At 39.1% G+C, this 25,772-nt stretch overlaps 1 protein-coding gene across 2 annotated transcripts in view; it reads left to right on the top strand.

The window, feature by feature from the left end:
* FSTL5 (follistatin like 5) overlaps positions 1 to 25,772 on the top strand; it is a 497,380-nt gene that overhangs the window by 291,878 nt on the left and 179,730 nt on the right. For both annotated transcript variants that reach the window (XM_075198057.1, XM_075198064.1), the window contains exon 7: positions 22,665 to 22,831. In XM_075198057.1, the coding sequence (XP_075054158.1) occupies positions 22,665 to 22,831 (167 nt within the window). The remainder of the gene's footprint in view (positions 1 to 22,664; positions 22,832 to 25,772) is intronic.

Consider the following 25,772-nt stretch of genomic DNA (forward strand, 5'->3'; position numbering starts at 1 on the left):
ATACTGCCCATTTGAATGCCATCCCATTTCAGACTGTTTATAAACCCAGTGCGAGAAAGAGCAAATTGGCAGATTGGGGTCATAATCTAATTAAAGTACTATCTATCTCATTCTCCCGTGCCCCAGGAATACAAACTTTCATACATAAATTGCTACTCTCTATAATTTCATCCCATTTGTTTTTATAACTGTATTGAATTTATTTTTGAATATCATTTAAGTTTTCTTTTTTTATATCCAAATACCCTGTACCTTTGTATATTAAATCTAAAATGTAATACGTTTTGTCCTTGATATTCTAATAAATCCATTAGCCTTTTATAAAGAGTATTGCTTGACCATGTTGAATGTTGGGGTGTGAATTGTTAATCCATTTGAATAACAAGTCTAGAGTGTGCCAGCATCTACATTTGTGTAACAGAGACTTGGGGGTATAGTTACTAAACTGCAGGTTTGAAAAAGTGGAGATGTTGCCTATGGCAACCAATCAGATCTTAGCTGTCATTTTGTAGAATGCTCCAAATAAATGACAGCTAGAATCTGATTGGTTGCTATAGGCAACATCTCCACTTTTGCAAACCTGCAGTTTAGTAAATCTAGCCCTTAAAGTGTTAAGTGTTAACCCTTGGATTTCTGGTGTGTGCTTTGCTAATCTGGTTCATATAGATTAGCAAAGCACACACCAACAAGGAACATTGAGTGCCAGTGTGTGACAGTCCTATTACCCTTATTCAATAGGTTGTGGCAGATCATAGTGTGTATGCGTATAAGACAGAACTGCTTGAGGGCGATTCAGCAAATCTATAACCTGTGTGATAGGTGAGTGAAAGATTGAGCGCTGGAGTCATGTGTAACCCTGTACAGCAAACACTCAAATTCAGGGATGCTGGGAGCATGTTTGTGATAATATAGAAAAGGTAATTCTAGAGATAGGAATATATTTATATACAACGGAGCCCGCCATCATTCATTATTATTATGATTATTTATATATGATCTGCTTTATTTGGTGCACCCTTAATGTTTTTTCTGTTGTTGCACCCTTGAGCAGGGTTGCAACAAATTACATATTTTTAATTTTAATCTCTTATAAAACATTCTTTTTGCATTCTTATTAGGAGCGCTCAGGTTTTTTTTTTTGTTCTTCTTCTTTCTCTGTCTCCTATCTCTCTACCTCGCTCACACTTGTTCCTCTCTCTGGTTGCAAGCTCAGCCTTTCTTCTTTCCAGCATCCCTTGCTCACTTTCTCACTCAGCAGCACCTCTGCATGACTCTGTATGTCAGATCTTATCCCCAGGCATGCTGGGGAATGTAGTTCTGTGACAGCCGGGACCTGACCAGTTCAACATGCGCACCCGCACTCGGAAGCCAGTGCTACATTTATTTTTTTATGTAATGCAAAAAAGACACAAAGAAGTGTTGCTTCTTTTTGTTAAATAGCCACGAGCAATGAATGAACTGCTATCAGCTGATGAAGTGATTTCCCAAACATCCAATCAGCAGCAACTAGCTGTTGTTATCATTTGAAAGCATCATAGGTGTGTATGTGTACTAGTGTGAGGAGTGAATCCTCAAACAGACAATCAGAATTGGCCAACTAATGTTGTTGTTGTTGTCATCATTAATATTGTCTTCATTAGTATTTACACTAGGAGTAGAGGACATGCACATGATACTGCTCCTGAAAGGCATATGTAGGTCTGAGACTAGGTCTGACTCGGTTGCATTGGCCTGAACATGCTCTTGCTACACTTGACCTTTGCAGGAATTCCCTCTCCTTCCTCCAAACAGCCCTTATTAATATTTATAAATGAGTATTTTGACCAATTAAACTTTATGAAATGTTTGTGTTAATTTTTAATACTGTTTTAGAACCCCTTTACCATTATATGTGCACCATTGGGGTAGTAGACCGAAGTCTGGTCTGGAAGACCAATAGGGCTTTTCAGTGTAGGGCCGGTAGCATCTGGGTAGGATGTGGAACTTTTTTATCCCCTTTTTCCATGTAAAAGACATGCCTAGAAATAAAAATAAAGACAGCGCTGGATCTGATCAAGAAAAAACACACACAATGCTGAAAAGTAAAAATACAAATATAACAATTTATTTAATGCACACAATATAGATATTTCAGTGTAAATTCTTCAAGCAGTTATATCTCATGACAATAAAAATGCAAAACTAGGTCTTATAAAATAAAATAAAATCAGCATAAAGTACCATGTGCCTTAATCAGATAGTTGTTAATAGAATAACCAAATCAGCTATTATCAATAATATTAAGAGCTCTTTAAAAAGTCACTGCACAGAATAGATGGTAATAGAAGCCCAAAGAAAACAACACCGTTGTGCCAAAAGTCCATACACCGGGTTCTGGAGCCTAAGATGATAATCATATAATTGGAACAAACTTACATTTCTTGATGTAAAGGAAACAGCTATGGTCACATATTGATCTGACACTGAGGGATTAACCCTTTGAACTGTTGATGGATTTGGTAACCCCCGCTGAGGTCAAGAGCTATATGGCTATATGGCTATATGATATATGATATAAATTACCTCTGAAGAAATTTCTGTGACAGCAAAGAAACGCGTTAGGCCTACAAGTACAAGCATGTACATTTATCTCGCTGCACAAATTCATTTGATGAAGTCCTAACGAGTGGTGGACTTTTGGAACAGATTTTGGAGACTGGCAATAGAGCTATAACAGATTGTAGGAACATCAGTGGCAAGTGTTCACGTAGTGAACTACGCTAGTGGACAGACTACGGTATATCTCTGGATTGGATCCCCTTATATACTACGGTGTCCCAGCACGGAGCTGCTGGTCAAGTTTCACCAGGAGGAACTTCAATCACAGCAGGGGTTACTAAATGCATCAACAGTTCAACGGACAGGGGATCATCACCCCCCCCTCCCCGGGCCGCTCAGAATCACTGATGTTAGGGCTGGCAGGCCGGCCGGCCACCCCCCTGGATTCAAAATTGCAGATTTTATCATCAACGAGCGCCCCCCGAGCTGAAATTGCCAGCCTGCGCCTGTCAACGGGTTAACCCCTCAGTGTCAGATCAATATGTGACCATAGCTATTTCCTTTACATCAAGAACTGTAAGTTTATTCCAATTATATGATAAACATCTTATGCTCTAGAACCCGGTATATGGACGTTTGGCACAACAGTGCTGTTTTCTTTGGCCTTCTATTGCAATCTATTCTGTGAAATGACTTTTTAATGAGCTCCTAATATTATTGATAATAGCTGATTTGACTGATATATTAACAACTATCTGATTAAGGCACATGGTATTTTATGTTGATTTTATTTTATTTTATAACAACTAGTTTTGCATTTTTATTGTTATGAGATATAACTGTTTAAAGATTTTACACTGAAATATCTATATTGTGTGCTTTGAATAAATTGTTATATTTGTGTTTCACTTTTCAGCATCGTGTGTGTTTTTTCTTGATCAGATCCAGAGCTGTCTTTATTTCTAATTCTTGTTAGCCTTTAGCAGTAGGGTAGACAGCTGTGTTTCAGATCAAGAATTGGGTGTCGCTAATACCGTATTATTATTTATTTATAATTGGGCTCTATTAGAGATTTAACTTTTGAGTCAATTTTAGACAACATTTTAGCCAGTAGATACTGTGCGCCATTTTGATCTATATTTTTTGGTCATTTAAAAGACATGCCTAACCTGCATTGACAGACTTGTCTCTGGCTTTCTCTCCCACACAGTGATTTTGTTTTTACAATTTGTACAATTAAACTCAGCTCCCACTGGCAAGTGATGAGACCAGTGGTAAACATTGTTATTTTTTTAAAATTATTTTAGGAATATTACTAACAGGACCAGCTCTGTGGTCATAGTCATATTAGGGTTAGAGTTAGCTAAACCTAATATGTCTGGTTTTTATTTGCTTCTTTTACTTTCAATATTACCGACCGTCATTTATTAAAGTCTTTTTTTTTCAAACCATTTTGACATTTCTAAGTATCTCTTCAGCCTTTAATACATGGAAACTAGTTTCCTGATGAAAAGAGAGTGAAGAAATTCATTTTTTAACAATTCCATTATTTAAATTTTGACTCATGAGCCCCTTGGTGTAGTTACAGATTATTGGAATCCACTTTATTCTTATATCACCATAACATTTTATTTTTAGTAAGTCTTAAAAACTTTGTAAATCTCTTTTAGTATAATTTATTTTAATGGTGCCAGAACTTTGTCTCATAACATTTATTTGTTTCACTCAAATCTGAATATATGTGATAGAAATTATTTTAATATACTCAATATTATAAAACATGATTCGTAACTTATAACCTAGATATCTTACTTTATATCTTTATCAGATATCTACAGATCTTTATTAAGATCTGTGTAGTGGAAAAATAAGTTAGAAAGTTTGCACATGTAAAAAGGACTATACTGGCAAACATCCTTTTAACTTGCGTTCACATTCATTGCACCAGAGAGACAGATAGATGGAGTTAGGTAGAACAATCTGGAAAGTAGCTACTTGTAACTATCCTGTAGGGCTCCACAATAGTTGCACTTGCTGCTCTGTAAATACTTATGTTCTTGGGGAAAGCATTATGTAGTATAGGGAATCTGCAGAGATTTGTTATGTAGGCATCACCAGATTAACAAAAATTGGTAAAGACCAAGCCAAGGACTCTATTTATTAATCAGGTTAATACTCAACCCACCCAGTTGGAGACCTAGGCTAAATCAAGTAAAATAAACTTATCATCCTGGTAAGGAGTCCCATGTCATTTTTTCTAATGATCAGCATGGTTTATTAGACCCCCTGCTCAATTTTCCAATAATTGACTGGGGCACTTAAATCCCTAGGTCTGGACAATGTGTTTTCTGCCTGACCATCTAGAACTCAGAATGCAGGAACGCAGAAGACATATTGTTTTTTTTTAAATCTCTTTCCTGAATAGTTTACAAATAACAAGAAAAGGGAAAATTGTCAGCACAAAGTGCTGTTTGCGTGGTTTTTACAGTTAGTTTTCTATTACATAGAAAGGTTTGACAAGACAAATGTGTAATTAATGGGTTCGGGAGGGGATATTGGTGCGGTGGGGAGTGAGAAAATGAATAGGAAGGCAAAAGGGGGTGAGCCAGGGAGGTTAAACATAAGAGTAGTACATATTAAACTTAATTATATGAAGTCCGGAATGTAACGGGGTGATGCAATAAGTGTACCACGTTTCCCATATTTTTTGAATTTTGATTATCATGTAATTTTGGATACTGGTTATATACTCCAAATTGGATATGAACCATATGATGTTGATAATGCCCTTTCTGAGGTGGGATTTCTATTTTTCCAGTTACGTGCTATCTGGAGCTTAGCTGTGCAACATATGGGCATAATACGTTTATCAACATGTTTATTTATATGAGCTATAGGTGTGCATAGTAGAAGATTAGAGAGGGTGAGGATTGTAGATAATTCTGTAATATTAGAGATTAGCAATGAGATGTCATTCCAACGGAAAATAATTAATGGGCAGGACCATTAAAACCTTAAATAGCTATGTGAAAATACTTGATTTATCTGGCCCAATTATACCCCCTGGGTGGCTGGCCACCCAAGGGTGCCTTACTATACCAGGGAAGTAAATCCAGTACCTTCTAGGTATTCTCAAATCAGGCAAAGCAGTTATCAAGTACAATGGTACTTTTATTATTATTATTATTATACAATACACCATAATTAAAATACACTTTAAACAAATTGCAGTCAGATTTAACACCCTGTCCCTTAATGTTCTCTAGCCCAGAGGACTGCAGTCACCTTTCTCCTGGAGCCGGCTGCTTCGCTCAGTTTTTTCCCCTCTACCAGTGTAATAGGAATCTGATACAAAGTCTTCCTGCTCTAGCATGACCACCAAGAGATCAGACTGCAAGTGGTGATGTGTTGAGGAAGCAAGAGTGAGCACAGGTCCAGCAGAAGTCAAAAGCTCAAACACATGGGCTCTCCAACACACCAACCTTTGCATTCTGTTCTTTTCTCTTCAATTTGAACCCCCTCTCCCAGGACTGGGTCCCTCCGTTTAAAACCAGTTAGATTTTCCATGCTTCCAGAACTAGTCGGTCGGTGGTCTCAGACATATCACCCCGCAGGAATTGGCAGCTGTCATGTGGGGCTTTTACAGGGCTGCACCTTCTCATACCAATACACCCCCTGGCCCCCTGTTTGGTTTGACTCCAAGCTATCTAGTTGGCCACTACCTGAGACAATAGGTTAATTAAGGGGCTAAGCCAGGATGATTAAGTGACACTCTAAATATTAAACACTTACAAGCTTTTTCAGACAGAACTAATTTCCAGCTAATTAACACTTCCTTTAGAAAAAAAATGCAGATACAGCCCCCTCCCCTGAGTTGTGGAACCGGACTCCACCTGATTCTTACCCATAACCCACCTGGCCACCTATAAGAAAACATATATACATTAAATACCATCCTGATATAAATATTCAAAAATATTGTCAAAAAACACTTCCAAACACAAAATTATAACAGTCCCCCCATTATTTGTTGTAAAGTAGTGCAACTGCACATGGTACATACAAATACATATATAGGTTAGAATTAACATATGTATATACATTTCAACATTGTAACAATGTTATGGCACTATCATACCTAATTACAAAACACACCAGTTACGTGTGAATACATTAAAAACATGGGGTAAAGTTGCCCCCAAGTAACAGGACACTGTTCCTCCACTCTTGCCCCCTGGGGATCTGGGGAACACTGAAGGGCTAGAAAAGTACATGTTGTTATAATTCACATTTTGTGAATAAAGATCTGGCTGATTAAGGTGAAATGAACCCCTCGTTTCATTACAAGTTGCCACTGTGTCAATACTGCCTCAAGTATTGATCTACGGTTTGAGGGTAGATGCAGTTAAGTCTCTCTGGAGCTAAGTAAAAACTGGAGTAAATCTTATATGAGTTTTCCAAAACCTCTACACTAATGGAGTATTTTGCTACTCAAGTACGGATTTCATCACAAGTTTTCTCTTCGAAGGGAATGAGTTTTTCAACCTTCCAATTTGCCTCATGGGCGTAAAGTGTACCGGGGCCAAAATTATGCGGTATAGAAAGAAAATTATACCTTTATTGTTAGGCAAGTAAGTATTTGAGAACACATTCTGGCAGCTGCTTTGAGACTCTTGTGGATAATGTGGCATATCTGCTGGTATCTGCAGGTATTGATAAAACTTTGTCTTAAGAAAAGGGATTCTCTTGTAAAATATCTGTAAAATAAGTTGATATGAAGTCACCTATGATGTGGTGAAAGCATGTTATGCCAGCTGCTTTACAGTAATAGAACAATTACTTAAGTGCTATAATATCTGGTGTAACAGGGAAAACAGTCTCAGGGGTAATTGTTATAAACAGCTGAACACTGGTCAGTCCCATTTAAGTAAGGAATGTGTTATGCAATGGAATGCATAGTTTGTATTTGCTTATATATTTACTGCCTTGCCATAAAATAGGTAGCTATCATGTGTCAGAATGCTGTGCCAAGTAGCTAGATTTTCTGCTCCTACATTGTACCAGCTACCTCAAATGACGATAGTCTAATTGTCTCCTGATTAAGTGAACATTTTTTTTTGTGTGGAGCACACTTTATGGCTGCCTAACATATTGTGATTTGATCAATTGAGACCGCAGGTAAGCTTTGGCACCACTATTATTATAATTATTATTAGTGGGGAAAACAGCATATAAAAAACACAAGAGAGACAGCACGGACGTGAAAACAGATAATAGGCAGGGCTTTGAAAGCTAAAAAACAGTTTCCTCTACTTTTGTGATTTGATTAGCGTGACTTTTTATATAATTGAGACATATTTTAAATAAGACATATTTTAGACAAGTATTTTCCATTTGCAAGGAAAATTTATATTAAGATTTGCTCCTGTGTTTGTGATAACAGTTCTCCTGCTCTCTGGTATATGTGCTCTGTATAGCTGCTTTCATTTTATTTTCATTTGTGTTTGGAGTAATATAGACTTCTCTTTAAATAAATAAAAACAAGTAAAAAGTCACTATATAGCAGTTGATAATAGTGAAATGTAGAAATGTAGAATTACATAACATGGGTGTGGGAGACCAGAGGTGCTAAATTACTCTTTTGTTTAGCTTTAGGTAAAGTGTCTACTGCAACAATAATCAGCGAGAGAAGATGAAAACAAGGAACAGCATAGTCACAGTGAGCAGGGCAAGTGTGCATTGCAGTTGAACTCACAGGGCCTGATTCATCAAGGCATGTATCTGTTGATTTTAAGTGTATCGTATGCAAAATAACTATGCGCTTCCCCAGAACCGAATCATACGCCAGTAAACGTAGCCATGTCTGATCCATTTTCCTACACAATGACCTAAAATTTTGGGGTGTGAAATGAGTGGGAAAGGGGCGTGTTAATTTACTGTAAGGGCATGCCAAACTCAAACACACACACAACCATGTCTGAATCAGGCTCTGGACATCTTAAAATTACATGTTTTTCTGCCATATCTCTTGCTCCAGCTACAGGGCTAGTCTAAGTCCTAAGTATTAGATATGACAGTCTCCTATACATGCTCTAACATGTGTTTGCAAATAAGAGCAATTGTAAAAAATGTTTTTATTGTTCAATAGACTTTAAGAACATCCTAATAAATGTATTTCATGGGGAATAAAAAAACGGTGGGTGTTGCTCGGCATCAGTTAAGAGCCCTCAAGTTAATAGTAATAGCCCCATAGAGAGGGATTATGTCAGAGAGGAGATCCAAAACTTCAGAAATACCCCAGTAGAGGCTCCAGCATAGGAGAGCATCCCACATCTAAACACCTGATTCATTAAGGAAAGTAAAGCAAAAAAGATTAGTAACTTTGAACCTTGGCAAAACCATGTTGCATTGTAGGGGAGGTAAATATAAATTGTGAGGACAGATTTATAGTTGGGATAGGGCATGTCCTAGATCAACTTCAAATGTCAGTGTGAAAGTAAAGCTATCAAGTATTTATGTCCTACATGACAAAAAAGCCAGTATTTAACTTATATGTAATATATATAATAACCTAATTTGCGCCCTTTGCATTGTTACAAGGTTTTGTCCAGGAGAAAACGTAAAAATTAGTTTGCCTTAGTTTCAGGTGCGGGCTAGCAAATTTTAGCCCAGGGGGCGCACACATGACACGAGATACGGCTGCATCGTGTGTCATGTGATGCGGCCGCCGGTAATATTCAAGTAATACGGCATTCACGGGGGAAGGCGGCCGGCCCAAAAAGCGGTTAGATTGAACGGCCGGGGGGCCAATGCCCCCCCTGCCCCTCAGCCCAGCCCGCCCCTGCTTACTTTGCATAATGAATCAGGCCCAGAGTGTCTTTGTTTAAAATCTTACATAAATCGGTTCTGCGTACATCCGAATTCAATTAGGAACGGATCTGAAGATACCTGCACTGATGAATTTGATAGGGTACTAAATTCCAACAGTGGAAATGTCAGCAGTTAACCTGTCTACATGAAAATGTCAGCAGGCTAAATGCCAACACATCCATTGTGGGGACAGCTTGAAAATGACAACAGTGTAATTGTCATCATTCACAATGTTGACAATCACAATGCTGATAGTTAAATACCAATTCTACTATCTGCCAGACCCCCCGGCATTGGTCTTTTAATGTTGGCATTTTGATTGTCGACATTTGCTTAGCAAAATGGTCAGATACACTGTGTGCTTCGAATCCTTTCCTTATACTGCGATGGTGTTCAGAGATGTGTGTATGGAGATTTCTAGTGGTTCTACCAACATACTGTTTTTTCCGCACGGGCACTCAAGTAAATATATGATTCCTTTGCTCGAGCGCATGTAGCCAGGTCCGTATCAAGCGTTGGCCGTCTCGCAGTTACTTGATTTTCTCCCGTATCTCTTGCACCAGCTACAGGATAGGACTTAGATTACAGCTAGTCTAAGTCCTGAATCCTAGTGATGTTAGTATCGTATGCATGCTGTAACATTTGTCTGCAATCAGGAACAAGTGTAAAAATTGCCGTTATGTTAAGTAGACATTAAGGACAGCCTAGTAAATGTTTTTTCAAGGGGAAAAAATATCATAAAAAAACAAACAATTTTTTAAATTTTCATTCATAATCATAAATAACTATATTATTGACAGGTAACATTAATTGCTTAATATTTATTTTCTGTGCATTCTTTTGAGATTTAATATTCCACATAGGTATTGTACGTATCCTGCAGTGTCTGGACTAGTAAAACTACACCGTAGTTAACATCAAACATATCTGTAGATCCATGACTTAGGCCCTGTATGTGGCAATATTCAATAAGCAAAGTGGCAGAACCCATGCATTCGGCCCTTCCTCTCCCAGGATGCCACCAAATCTCTCGTCCACTCTCTGATTATATCCTGCTTGGACTACTGCAACCTTCTCCTTATCGGCCTCCCCCTCTCTCATCTCGCTCCCCTTAGATCTGTACTTAACACCGCTGCTAGGCTTATTTTCCTGTCTCGCCGTTCCACCTCTGTATCCCCACTCTACCAAGCCCTTCACTGGCTCCCCTTCCCCTACAGAATCCTTTTCAAGCTCCTCACTCTGACTTACAAGGCCCTCGCCAACTCCACTGCTCCCTACATCTCTAACCTTATCTCTATTCACACTCCCTCCCGCTCACTGCGATCGTCCAACGATCGTCGCCTCTCTTCCCCTCTGATTACCTCCTCTCACGCACGTATCCAAGACTTCTCCCGCGCCGCTCCCCTCCATTGGAACAAGCTCCCCCGCTCCATCAGAACTTCCCCTAATCTGTCCTCTTTCAAACGAACATTAAAAATCCACCTTTTCCTTAAAGCCTTCCAGTCTCATGCCTAAACTCCCACCGGTCGGCTACCTCTCTTTCTCATCCCTTCTTCCCTTCTCCCCCTTCCTCCCGTCTCTCCGTCTCATCCATGTGTCTGTCTGTCTTCCCCTTCCTTTAGATTGTTCGCTCCTTTGAGCAGGGCTCTCCTACCTTCTGTTTCCATCACTTTTAACTGCGCTCTCCAGCTACTCAGCTCACCTCCTCTCAGTCCCTCTGCCCTCTGTCTCCTCTCGCTTCTCTCCGCTCCCCTCAGTGACTCTCAACCTGTCATCCGTGCCCATCCTCTTGGGCCATAGTTACCTGCCTGTACTCACTTTTCCCCTCCCTCCCTCTCTTTCATGCTGTGCCTGAGCCCCCAGAGTTATAGTGCTTACTGTTACTTGTACTGTGCTGTTTCACCTTGTACTGTGCCATTGTTTGTCCTTGTACGGCGCTACGGATACTTTGTGGCGCCCTATAAATAAAAATGAATAATAATAATAATAATAATAATAAATGTTATTTTATAGCAAGGAAATAACAAGGTAATGCTACTAATGTTATTATTATTATTTGTTTTAATTTTCCTCGGATTAGCCTGTTTTTTTATAGTATATTTAAATTTGTATAGCTCCTTTAAGAAGCATAATAATTACAGTTGCAGTATAACAAAGGAGGTCTCACAGGCAAATAATATAAAACACTTTCATCCCCATTAAATTAATATTGTATTCAGCTATTCTGGGTAAAGATGTATTTTATATTGCTGATGATTTAAAGTGGTTAAAATTTGGAGCAAATAACATTATGTAGATATTGTGTTCCTAAATCCAATAGTTTATGATAGTGTCACAGTGTGAATAGGCTAGTAATTGGATGCGGTACAATTAATCTTACATTAAAGAAAGATTGAGTTGATGTATTAATTAGTTTAAGTGTTTTTCTAATTGTGTGAATATAGAATAACAGAAACTAATACATTGGATATAAAAAATATATTTTGTTCCAACATTTTGCTACTTAAACAGTGTGGAAACAGTAGGATCATCATCATCATCATCATCAACATTTATTTATATAGCGCAAGCAAATTCTGTAGCGCTTTACAATTGGGAACAAACAGAAATAAAACAATACTTGGTAATACATACAGACAGAGAGGTAAGAGGGCCTTGCTCGCAAGCTTACAATCTATGGGACAAATTGAGTTTGATACACAAGGGTAAGTGCTACATCATATTGCATATTTTTCAGCTAGAATGCAAAGGTAAAACTATTGAGCTATATGATCAGTCACACAGCAATGTTGGTCAGAGGCTTGTTGTCTTGTTTTAGTTGTGTAGAGGATGGTAATAGGGTAACCTAGGGAGATTAAGATAGTGGTTGAGCAATATCATAACCTTGTCTGAAGAGGTGAGTTTTCAGAGAACGCTTGAAGGTTTGAAGACTAGAGGAAAGTCTTATTGTGCAAGGGAGGGAATTCCACAAAGTGGGTGCAGCCCAAAAAAAGTACTGTAACCGGGAATGGGAGGATGTGATGAGAGTGGAAGAGAGACACAGATTTTGTGCAGAACGGAGGTGTCAACTTGGGAGATATTTTGAGATAAGAGAGGGGATGCATATTGGTGTCATTTTGTTGATGTCCTTGTATGTTAGTAGAAAAATTTTATATTGGATTTGTTGAAAAACAGGCAACCAATGAAGAGACTGACAGAGTGGCACAGCAGAGGAAGAACATTTTGCAAGGAATATAAATCTAACCACTGAATGCAAAATCGATTGTAGGTGTTTGAGCCTGATTTTGGGAAGACCAATAAGGAGGGAATTGCAATAGTCAATACGAGAGATGATGAGTGCATGAATTAAGGTTTTCTGGTAATGTTTTATAGATGTATGTAACATAAAGGATAATTGTGAGTCAAAGATCTCACCTAGGCAGCAGTCACGTCTCATGGGAGATTCCAATCAGTCAGTGTTAACGCAGACCTTCCCAAGGTGCGGAGTCTAATGAACCCCCCGGTCTTCACCAAGGTGGATTGGATTTTGCTGCCGGATGTTCGCTGGTAGGGGCCCTTCGGTTAGCCCACTGACGTATTGTTGAGATCCAGCAGGATGAGAGAGACCAGACTCTGAAGTAGTAGTGCAGAATTGGTCAACTGAAGTATTACAACACACACAGAAGAATCCAAGCCGCTACAGTGGAACACCGGGTCAGATACTTTGAAGATACACCACACTCAGGAGAGTCGCCTTGTCAGATACACTGATGCTCACAAAGTGGAGTGGTCAGAAAGGATACCTGGGTTGGATACACAGGAGCACTGGCAGCAGCATAGTCAATATGAATTGCTGGGTCACATACACAGGATTACAAGCAGCAGTGTAGTCAATATGGATAGCTGGGTCAGATACACAGGTACACAGGCAGCAGAGTATCCAGAAGCAGCAGTCTAACAAGCTAAGGATCATACACAGGGTAACACCAGAAAGCAGCACAGGATATACAAGGAGAGCCAGACGCCAAGAGGTAATTTGCTGCTCTGACACAGGCAGTGTGTCAAAGCGTGCTAGATATAGGATAAGGGAATTCAAATACCCCTCCCCTGTGTCACATGATCGCAGCCGCACCACCTGCACAGAAGAACAGAGCAGCGGCTGAGATTGGGAGCAGGAGCGAGGGCAGGTAAGTCTCTTACAGCAGAGAGCTTGCGGTTGGGATTTGTGGTCATGTTATCAACAGAAATAGAAATATCAGGCAGGAAGCTTCTGTTTTTGGAGTGGGAATATTATTAATTCTGTTTTTGAAAGATTGAGTTTGAGTTGGTGAGAGGACAACTAAGACGAAATGGCAGAAAGACAGTCAGTATCGCGAGACAACACAGATGGTGAGAGATCAGGAGAGGATAGATAAATTTGTGCATCATCCGCATAGAGATGATACTGAAATCCAAAGGAGCTTATTAGTTTTCCAAGAGAGGCGGTGTAGATAGAGAATAGCAGAGGACCCAGGACTAAGCCTTGTGGTACTCCAACTGATAAAGGAAGTGGAGCGGAGGTGGATCCAGAGAAATTAACACTGAAAGAGCGATTAGATAGGTAGGATGAGAACCAGGGTAGGAAAGTGCCTTCAACACCTAGGGATTGCAGCATTTGTATGAGGAGATAGTGGTCAACAGTGTCAAATGCAGCAGAGAGATCCAGGAGAATTAGTAGAGAGTAATGGCCTTTAGTTTTTGCTGTGATCAAATCATTGACAACCTTGGTCAGTGCAGTCTCTGTGGAGTGTTGAGAGGAAAAGCCTGACTGAAGAGAATCCAGTAGGTTGTTTGCTCTGAGAAAATGTGTGAGGCGAGTGTAGGCAATTCTTTCAAGAAGCTTGAAGGGGCATGGGAGCTGAGAGATGGAGCGGTAATTTGAGAGTTTGGGTCAGAATTTTGTTTCCTCAGAAAAGGAGTAATCACTCTGTGCTTGAATAGGGATGGAAAGATACCAGTAGAGCTAGAGAGATTACAGATTTTAGTTAGATGTGGAATGACAACAGGAGACAGGGACCTACCAATTTGTGAGGTTATGGGATCAAGGGGACAGGAGGTAGAGTAGGAAGATGAGAAGAGAGTAGAAACGTCATCTTCATTTGTGGGATCAAATCAAGAGAGGGTGTCAGAGGGTGCTATAAAGGAATTGAGCTTAATGCTTGTCGAGGTAGATGATACTATTTCAAGTCGGATCTTATAACTCTTGTCCTTGAAATAGGAAGCAAGATCCTGGGCACTGATGGTAGTCGAGGGTTTGGGGTGGGAGGATTGGGAAGAGATTTAAATGTATTAAAAAGGCGTTTGGGGTTAGAAGCCTGAGCATAGATGAAAGACTAGAAGTATGTTTGTTTTGCAGTGTCCAGAGCAATTCGATAGGAGTGGTAGATATCAGTATATGTGATGAAATAATTAGAGGTACAATATTTACGCCAGTGCCGTTCTGATAGATAGATAGATAGATAGATGTGCATAAGAGAGATAGGTTTAACTAAGTTCTACTTACATAGGAGGTAGGGGCCCAGTTTCAAACGGGCCCTAAAAACCCACCTTTTTCTTAAAGCCTTTCTGTCTCCCACTTAACTTCCTACCTTATCTTCTGCCTCTGTCCCCCTACTCTCCCTCTCTCCCCTGCGTCTCTCTGTCTGTCCACCCCTCCCCTTAGATTGTACGCTCCTCTGAGCAGGGCCATCTCTCCTCCTGTTTCCACCACTTCTAACTCTGCTCTCCAGCTACTTAGCCCTCCTCCTCGAGGGTCCTCCACCCCACGTCCACTCTCGCTCCCTCCTCCCCCCTGGGGGTCTCCCTGTCTTCCGCGCCCTCCTTCTTGGGCCCCGTCGTTTGCGGATCCTCCCTCCCCCTTCCCCGCCCACTCTAGCTGTGCATTGAGCTTACTGAGTTGCTGTGTTTACTGTACTGTGCTGTCTCCCATTGTATTGTAAGTTTGTTTGTCTCTGTACGGCGCTGCGGATGCCTTGTGGCGCCTTATAAATAAATATTAATAATAATAATAATAATAATAATAATAATAGGGGGACTTTGCTTTTCTTGGGACATAACCTCTTAATATTAGATCTTAAAGGAATTAATGACCTGTTAAAGTTTACTAACCCTCAGTAAGAAAGTTTCTCAGTGTGGGTGGGTTACTCACTATGAAATGACTCAAATGAGATTACAATGGCTTGACCTCCATAGCATAACAATTTTAAATATACTGTATGTGAAAAGTTACATATAGTATATATTTGTGAGTGTTATTAGAAGAACTTTTTCAATGCCATTTTGCTTTTTAATTTTTGTGGTCTTTTAATTCCAAATATGGACTTTGTTATGCATAAAAGTTGAAATGAATATTTTTTTAAATATCTTTTTTGTTTCATACTAGTACCAACGCTACTGCATTGTTTAATAAGAACAACTTCCGTGTACTGTACTGAGATATGCTGCCTGCAGCTTTGTTCAGAAGGCTGCAACCATTGTAACAAATCAGACCTCAGACCTGAATCATCTATCTGTGTCTTTCCTTTTCACTCTACACTGCTCTCTAATAAATACCGTCTGTTTCAGGGTTTTCTGGCTGTCATGCTAAGCTATACATGATTAGAATGATTAAAGTTTCAATTACTATTGTATTACACTTGTATGTTTTATTTTCTTCTGCTTTAGTAACCTCTTGATTTGCAGATTAATAATAATAATAATAATAATAATGTTGTTGATATTATTATTAAAGTGTTTATTCACTGGTGCCGAGGATGCAAAACAATCACTGTACTTAAGCATGGGATATATTTAAAGTTTTGATAGGAATAATATGTTTCATTGCAACGACTGAAATCTCAGCCTAAATTATTAAAAGACAGCATTGCATGCCTCAACAAACATATTGGGCTAGATTTACTAAGCTGCGAGTTTGAAAAAGTGGGGATGTTGCCTATAGCAACCAATCAGATTCTAGCTATCATTTTGTAGAAGGTATTAAATAAATGAAAGCTAGAATCTGATTGGTTGCTATAGGCAACATCCCCACTTTTTCAAACCCGCAGCTTAGTAAATCTAACCCATTGTGTCTTTTATATTTTCTTTTTCCAAAAATCACATCCAGTACTATTTTGCAGGGTAGAAATTGTTGTCACTTAGCGAATTACTCAGTCACCATTAAAGAAAGCTTAGTCTGAAAAGTGATTCAGGCAACTTATTTGGGCACACATTGGTTATAGTGGGCCATGTTTAGGAAACTACATCCTGTACATCATCAGGATACCTTTGTGCTGCTTGTCCATTCGAAATTATGTGTGAATGGTTCTTGGCTTCTATAGAACACCTCTATAACTAATATGTTAGTCTAAGTTGTGCTTGCCAATCATAAGACTATATTGTGTGTCCACACAATAATTAAAAATAAAACAGAGATTTAAAAAAGTTGTGACCAAATATTATAAATAGGTAAAAGTGGCATTTGCACTCACCTTTGTCAACATATTATGAAATTCACTATGTTTTAAAAACATTTTTGAGTCTCAGATCTCAGAAACCTTCCAAGGCCCCAGTTCTTGATGGTTTTCTGTGTCTTGCTGCCAAATTTTTGCAAAGAAATTGATCCCACCGCGGACTTTAGATTTTTAATGTCATACGTCATGGGGGAAAATTTCACCAGGACTTTACAAGCTCCACTATTATAGTCCACCATAAGCCAAGTAAGGTACCACTTAAAGACCTATCATGTTTCTAAACACTGATGTCAAGCACTTTGAAAACATGCTAGCCAACCGTCTTAACAATTATTTTACCATCTTGATTGACCCCGATCAATTGGGTTCTGTTCCCAATAGACAATCACTGATAACACCATGTGAACGAATGACTTTACAACTCATAGTATCAAATTTAAAAGCCCCTCCATTATTTTGGCCCTTGATGTTGAAAAGTCCTTTGACAGGCTTTCTTGGCCTTTTATATTTCAAGCGTTAAAACATTTTGGCTTTCACAGCATTTTTTTACGTGAAAACCAAGCACTCTAACACAATCCTTCTTTATATGTTTTGACTAATGGGCTTGCTTCATCAGTGTTTACATTAAGCAATGATACCAGTCAGGATGTCCTCTTTCTCCATTACTTTATGCATTGAACCCCTTGCCGCTACAATCCGGCTGAACCCAGATGTGAAAAGGATGCAAATTGGATCCACTCAGTATAAACTGTCATTATTTGCCTATGATGTTTTATAGACGCTCTCAAATCCCCTGATTTCTGTTCCCAAACTTTTCAAAGATCTTGAAGCCTATGGTAAATTATCCAGCTACAGAATTAACAATTCAAAATCTGAAGCCCTGGCCCTTAATATTCCTCCCTCTGCTGCTAAGTCCCTGGAGTTGAATTTTGATTTTCAATGCATACCACTTTTTCTCCGTTACCTAGGCATTCAAATTACTAAAGAATATAATCAATTATTCTTAGGAAATTACCACCCCGCTTTTAAACGTAATCACAGTGGATATTGCTGCTTGGAGCCCTATTTACATTTCTTGATTTGGCAGGATTAAAATGAATGCCCTGCCACGTGTAGTATACCTATTTCAAACCAACTTATTTAGAGTGGTAAGAAACCTAGAGTCAAATGCTCTTACCTTGCCGAATTCACCACCTGTTTTTTGGCTAACCATCTTCACGTAATATTATCATGTTGTTCAACTCAGGCTTATAATTTCCTGGCAGGTTGATCCGGGTATTAAAAAATGGGTGGAATATTGAAAACACCCCTATTCAAACTCGCACACTAAAATTCCTCCCAGGTCTTCTCAGGACTCATAGACCAGTCTCAGCATATAGCACAAGCTTTTCAGGCTAGGTCGGCGGTTCCCAATGTGTGTGCTCCCAGGGGTGCCGCAGCGCTGTCACTGGGGTGCCGCGGGCCAGCCATAAAAAAAGAAAGAGCACAGAAACTTACCAATCCGTCGGGCGCCGGGACCCAGCAGCCTCCTCTCTCCGGGAGAGAGGAGGCTGCTGGGTCCCGGCGCCCGAGAGCAGAGGATGGGGACAGCGGGGCAGAGGATGGGGATAGAGAGCAGAGGATGGTGACAGCAGGGCAGAGGAGGGGGACAGCGGGGCAGAGGAGGGGGACAGAGAGCAGAGGATGGTGACAGCGGGGCAGAGGAGGGGGACAGCGGGGCAGAGGATGGGGACAGAGAGCAGAGGAGGGGGACAGAGAGCAGAGGAGGGGCACAGCGGGGCAGTGGAGGGGGACAGTGGAGGGGGACACAGCGTGAGAGGGGCAGTGGAAGGGTACACAGCATGAGAGAGGGCAGTGGAGGGGGACACAGCGTGAGAGGGGCAGTGGAGGGGGACACAGCGTGAGAGAGAGCAGTGGAGGGGGACACAGCGTAAAAGGGGGAGAGGAGGGGGACAGCGTGAGAGGGACAGTGGAGGGGGACACAGCGTGATAGGGACAGTGGAGGGGGACACAGCGTGATAGGGACAGTGGAGGGGGACACAGCGTGAGAGGGACAGTGGAGGGGGACACAGCGTGAGAGAGGGCAGAGGAGGAGGACAGCGTGTGAGAGGGCAGAGGAGGGGACAGCGTGTGAGAGGGCAGAGGAGGGGACAGCGTGTGAGAGGGCAGAGGAGGGGACAGCGTGTGAGAGGTCAGAGGAGGGGGACAGTGTGACAGAGGGCAGAGGGAGACAGCATGAGAGAGGGCAGAGGAGGGGACAACGTGAGAGAGGGCAGAGGAGGGGGACAGCGTAACAGAGTGCAGAGGAGGGGGGACATTGTGAGAGAGGACAGAGGAGGGGACAGCGTGAGAGAGGGCAGAGGAGGGGGGACAGTGTGACAGAGGGCAGAGGGGGCAGTGTGAGAGAGGGCAGTGTGTCTGGATGCAGAGGGGGCAGAGTGCCTGAGGGCAGAGTGTCTGGATGCAGATGGGGCATTTTTGCATACAACTAAATAAGTATTTCTGTCCTGACTTAAATACTTATTACAATTTTTTAACCCAACTACTTCTAAAACAGGACTGCTCAATAATTATTTTGGAGGTGTGCCTTGAAAAAATTTGGAGACTCTAAGGGTGCCGCGAACTGCAAAAGTTTGGGAACCACTGGGCTAGGTGTTGAAGATGCGCAACTTTGTGAAGAAAATTCAATAAAACATTAAACAATGATGTGTGTGGCCAGGATAACTAAAATAAAATAATGCATTTTTGCCTTTTTTAATGCTTTTTTTTCCAGAGCACATTGTAGTGTTGTGGGGCCTATGTAATATAAATTACCCCCAATGCCCTTGCTGGTCTTCCTGGCCCTATCTATCCACCTCTGAGTCTAGTTGAGTGGATGAAACTATGATTCCTAAAGGTTGCATTAAATGCCATCTCCATAGTTCTCCACAGTCTGCATAGATTGGGGGTTGATAATATGATCCATTAACGTATGGTTGGCAGGACCCCAACATTAACCTGTGAACCATTTCGTTTTACCTTTGCTCTACTGCAGATAGGGGGATGGGTAGGACTCCCAGCTTACTCTGACACATGTCTCATTGAATCCAGAGACCTAGGGTAGTGGCCTGCTTAATGTTCACTGAAATATACATGCAATGACGTTTTGCAACAATAGACTATGTGTAATGTTTTTTTTTCAAATAAATGTTATTCAATTTAAAATATAAAATCATTTTGATATTTAAATAAAACATTGATAATAATAATAAAAATATATAATAATGACGTATTCCTGGTTGACAAATTGGGGATTATGAAACTACAACAACTGGGGGCTTGCTCTGTATACAATAGTTAAATATACCTCCTTAAACATATTTAATTACTTTGTTCTAAACTGCAGTGAGTTCCTTTTATTCTAATATGTATTTGATTGCTATTGTACTAATTACAATGTTCTAGGCTAATCTAGCAGATTGTACACATTTTTGAATTTCAAAAGCAAAATATACAAGAAACTATTATCTTGTTCTATTGTTTTTGTAACACTTCTCAAAAACTATGCATGCTGTTTCTGACAAGCACAAAGTCTCAATAATTATTCTTTTGAAGTATGAAAAATAAATGTGATTAACATCCAAAAATTATAATTTATCTAATCTTAATATTTTTATATGTCTAGCAACAAGTCCTCTTCACTTGATACATGCTAATGCTAAATAAAGCTTATATAGCAATTTACACATTGTTTTTATGCAATTTAACATAAATATTGATAACCTTTCAGTTTAATATTACTAAGGATGTACATAACAATTGAGCAAGGATTGGGATTTGATGAATTTTGGTCACTTTTGGGGTAGGAATATGTACAGGAATCGGATGGCAGGAAATTTGTACACAGTTAACTATTTGATTAAATAGATTAAAAACAAACTAACTGTAATTAAAAATGGAGTTTTACAACGTCAAATTAGACGAGAATTTTAGATATAGCAGCAAACTGAACAATTTTACATTTAAACAACTATTTCAAATGAATGTTTTTTATTTGAAACAGGATTAAAGAAATTGAAAATAAATGTCCAGAATACCAAAACAGAGCAGCAATAGTTTATTTCATCTTTAAATGTTATTTAGATAGGATACGTAATATTTACATATTAAATTATGTAACAGGAAGCAATATACTCAGGTATAAAAATACGTTTATTCAAACAGGAACAAAAATAAATAATTCTCAGGATGTCATTTACCAAATACAATTACTGGAATATTAACAAAATAAACATTGACAATACTGGCACAGTTTTATAATGAAACATATGGAAGTACCAATAGGCCGGCAATAGTGGGGTGCAAAATTTGCAAACCCGCAAGGGTTTTCCAATTCAGCAGTTTCATGAAGACATGCTGTTTTTCACTAATAAAAATGTTTTACACACCCATTTGTTCAGTTAGTAAATAACCTTTATAAAGAAACTTTAAAAAGAAATATGGACTCACACCTATGCATGCCCAAGGTGGATCAATGCACATAGTTTACATATAAAAATGGATTGTGTATCACCATTTTTGCACTGTCTTAATGACCTGTATTTTGTAATAGAAGATATAACATAGACTGCAATTAATAATATTAAAGCAAATTTAAGGTACATACCAAATGTAACACTTAACCTAAGAAAAATTCAAGAGACATTAAAATAAATAAAATGAATAAAAGACAAAAGGGGAGTGTAGGGTCACGAAGGTCACATCAGGATAAAAATGTAACATTGTATTTGACTATTTAGAAATAAAAATAAAAATAAAAAAACAAGGTTAGGGCTAAATGAACAGTAGAGAGCTAGTTACAGGGCATGTATATGAAAACCAGAGCTCAAAAAGGATCCTTGAGATCTCCCCATTCAAAAATGATGATGTTCGATATGCACTTACTTAAAATAAATTAAACTGGATTAAAGCATAATTCCTCCCAAAGCTTACAATTTGGTTTTAGTTATCTCATCACAAAATGATTTTCAATTTGGTTTGCTATCCTGGCTCCTGCAGTAACATGTTAACGGGAAACAAGACTCAGCCTGTGTGAAAAAAGATTGGGTTGGCAGGAGCGAGGAGAGTCCTGTAATAACTACCATACCCTCCTTGCTCAGGGCACCCACCAGAGTGGGTATCATTTTGGATATTCCACCCATAACTGAATTTTTACTTTTGAATTAAATTATTCTCTAATTATCATCCCTATTAATTGATTCTTAACATTTTGATCATAGGTAAATCCTTGCAAAGACCTGACTATTGCTAGTTTTTCTAAGATAAAGATACAATAAAACGTTTGAGGGCTGTGTGGTCATTTTCCAAGTTGAGCTTAATGTGTGTATACTAATGCAGAATATAATCTTCAGTAAAAAGGCAATGAAATATGGATGCTTTCTTATTTAATAAATACATTAAACATGCAAGTCATTCAAAAGTATAATTATATTTAACATATAAGTTAAACCCTGAACATTTTGTTATTATGCAGAAAGCATTCTTTGGCCTTTAAATAATGCAGCTACCTGGAGGTAAAATCTGTCATGTTAGTATAACTGTGCCTCTATTTCTCAAGTGAGATGCGCTTCTTATCCTCCCAGGTGATAGCTGTCATTCACTTTAGTAGAAATGTCAAGTTGACCTTTTATTTTATATGTTTTAAAAAAAATGTTTTATTTTAGTCTAAACTCATTGTCATTAATGATTTCACTGAGTTAACAATTTGTTAATTGTGCTATAAATCCAATGTTTCAACGTTTCTTATTACAGGGATTGTTCAGCTTAGTCTTCCAGAAGATCAGACATTGAGTTTCACAACAGTAACAGTTGGACAAAGTGTTGTTTTGGTCTGTGGAATACAAGGAAATGTGAGACCTCCTATTATTTGGAAACGCAACAATGTGATTCTGAACAGTTTGGACTTAGAAGATATCAATGTAAGTTGAGAATAATAGGTGTTTCATGTCTGCGTTTATTTAACTTCAGATATTATTACTAGAGATATTTTCTTCTAGAAGTCTGCAACTGGCCATGTTGTAAGTAGAGCATAGCATCCTTATAGACAAAACTACTGATCACTCCATTGTATCTCTGTAATCTAGTCTTCATAGTCCTGAAGCGGGAAATATTTATCGTTTTCTATGTGTTTCTTACTTTTTAAGTTAAAGGAGATCTAAACCTCAACTTAGAAGTTTACATATACAGTATTAGATTATTTGAGGCTTATTAATTTGCTCACTAACAGGTTTCCATACGGTGTCAAATACACATTTTAAAGAATTCAAACATTGGCTGATTGCAAATCAAATCAATATTTTGTTACAAATTCAAATGCTAAAACCAAAATGAGTTGTATTTGCAAAAATCTTAATGAAAGTTGATATGTTAAACATGCTGCTTGTATAAATACTTAGTGCCCAATATTAATATTTGGTATAGCCAACTTTAATTCTTTTGTGGGTTTACAGTCATTAGGGGTTATATATGTACCCTTGCTTTTGGGAGATTTGCTTCAGCTTTTTCATATTTCTTGGACAGCACTTGTGGATGGAGATTTTCAAGTAAGACCACAGGTTCCTGATATGTTTGAGGTTTAGGCTTTTATTGGGCCACTCAGGGACATTCATAGTTATATTTTTGAGTCACTCCTATGTTGCTGACTTTTGAAGATGTTGTGGACCCACTACATTACTAGTGATTAACACCGCATTACCTGAGGTGGGTAGTTTAACGGATAACTGGGAGGGAGCCGCCCACAGAGTCCAGCACCCAGGTTTGGCAGTTGACCCCAGACATACCAGTAGGTATAGAATAAGACTTAGACAAGGTCAGGGGCAGTCTGAAGGTCAGGGACAAAAGTAGACAAATGCAAGACATGAAGGTTACAGGTGGACAAAGGCAAGATCAGAAGGGCCAAGGTCGGTAACGAACATTCAGACAGGCAAGCATTCAGAAAGCACAAGCTTAGTCAGAGACAAGGTAGGTCAGAAATGATAGAAAACCAAGGCATTTAATGGTTGAGTGTGCAGACCAACAATTATAAAATATGTGAAAGGTTTGACCCATAGTATTAGACAAAACTAGACTTATCACAGTCTGGTGATTCCAGTAAGTTGGATCCATCTGAGGTAAGATGCAGACAGGTCCAACCTAGAGAACCTTTAAGCCTGGTGCTGGGAAGAAGAGCTAGAGTCTTGGACCATTTGGATGATGATGTTACGTGACCAATTTTGCTGGGCTACCATGTGCTAGTTCAGAGAAAGGAGGAGTAGTACTCATAAGTGATGTCTTCTGGTGAAGCTATAGGAATAATGTAAGAACAAAGCAATCAGGAGTCACGTGAGATAAAATGGTTTGTTGTTTGCCATTACATGTGACTATTAACTTGACAGGAAATCCTTAGCAGTTTGAGACACCTGTATTTCTGAGGGACAGTGAGATTAGATAAAATTATTTCCTTTTGGCCAGATAGCTTTTGATAGGTCAGGAAAACATTTTATATTTCACATGGCCTTCTGTGTTCTGCAGGAGCTTAGTTTAAATGCATTTATCAGGATGTTATGAATGTGTACTGTGCACAAAAATAATTTTCACAGTTGCACTTGATTACCAACACATGTGCTGGCATACATACTTAGTAGTCATCACTAGTAATCGGCACTTAGACTAGACCTGTAGCTGGTACAAGAGATGCAGCTGAAAAACAAGTACCTTAAAGATACCAAGAGCTTGAATCAGACGCTGCTGCATGCGCTTGAGCTTGGCACATCCTTACTGTACACTGATTGTGGACATATGTCCCTTCCTTGCCTTGTTCCTTTCCTGAAATCGTAGACTGAAGTAAGTATCCTTTACACTCAAAGATGTGCATGTATGGTTTGGTACTGTGCATTCCAAAAGTAATTGTGCGGATTATACTCAAAGAAACACTGTTTACGCCCCTTAATGAATCAGGCCTCATATGATCAGTTCTCTTTCCTGGTTCAAAGATATCTCCTTTAACCTCCTTCAGAGATCTAATATCTGCATTTGTGTCTGATTTAAATGTGTGCAGTAGTGCCCAGAGAACCTGCAGTTAAGAGGGAGTAATCCATCAGTATAAGATAAGGTTAACTCTGTTGCTGTAACATGATGGCTCATGAGCTTCACCAGCACAGCCAGTGCTGGATGCCATTTTGTCCCCATGGGGACTGGGAAACCTTTGCTTAAAAAAACAAGCGGTACTATCTTAGTATCTTGGTATCTTTGTGTTTTTTTCAGTCCAATAACAACCCCTTTTGCTTCTGAACACTTTTGAAGCAGAAAATATGCAGCTTAGGGTGATATTAGCTGCCAGGAACCTGTGGATGTCCTAGAGCTCAGCAGACACACAGGCATCCACACGCACTACTTGACACCACTCCTTGTTGTTCTATGCTTTAAAAAGGACAGAACTTTTGTTCTCCCACTAAGCTATGACATTATATATTAAGCTTTGACCTTTCACAGTGAGTATAAGAACTTGGGGGAACATTACTGTGACTTGCTCTAGTTTATTGGTTTTAGCCTAAATGGATTACTATTCCATGTTTTATCTGTAATGGTAGTTCTATATGTTTAGAGTCTGTACCTGAGAGTAATTGAGTGAGTTTGCTGTATCTAAGAATACATAATAATGAGAGCTGGCAGGCATGAATTCAGTTGCAGGACAACATGCTCTAATGTCTGTGTATACTTAGGGATATTCTTGAGGTTCATTTATACGAAGTCAGAAAAATGTTGATGATCATCATCATCAACATTTATTTATATAGCACCAATGAATTCTGTAGCACTTTACAATTGGAAACAAACACAGTAATAAAACATTACTGGGTAATACAGACAGACAGAGATGTA

Source organism: Mixophyes fleayi, chromosome 1 (assembly GCF_038048845.1).
Source record: "Mixophyes fleayi isolate aMixFle1 chromosome 1, aMixFle1.hap1, whole genome shotgun sequence".
Taxonomy (NCBI): Eukaryota; Metazoa; Chordata; class Amphibia; order Anura; family Limnodynastidae; genus Mixophyes; species Mixophyes fleayi.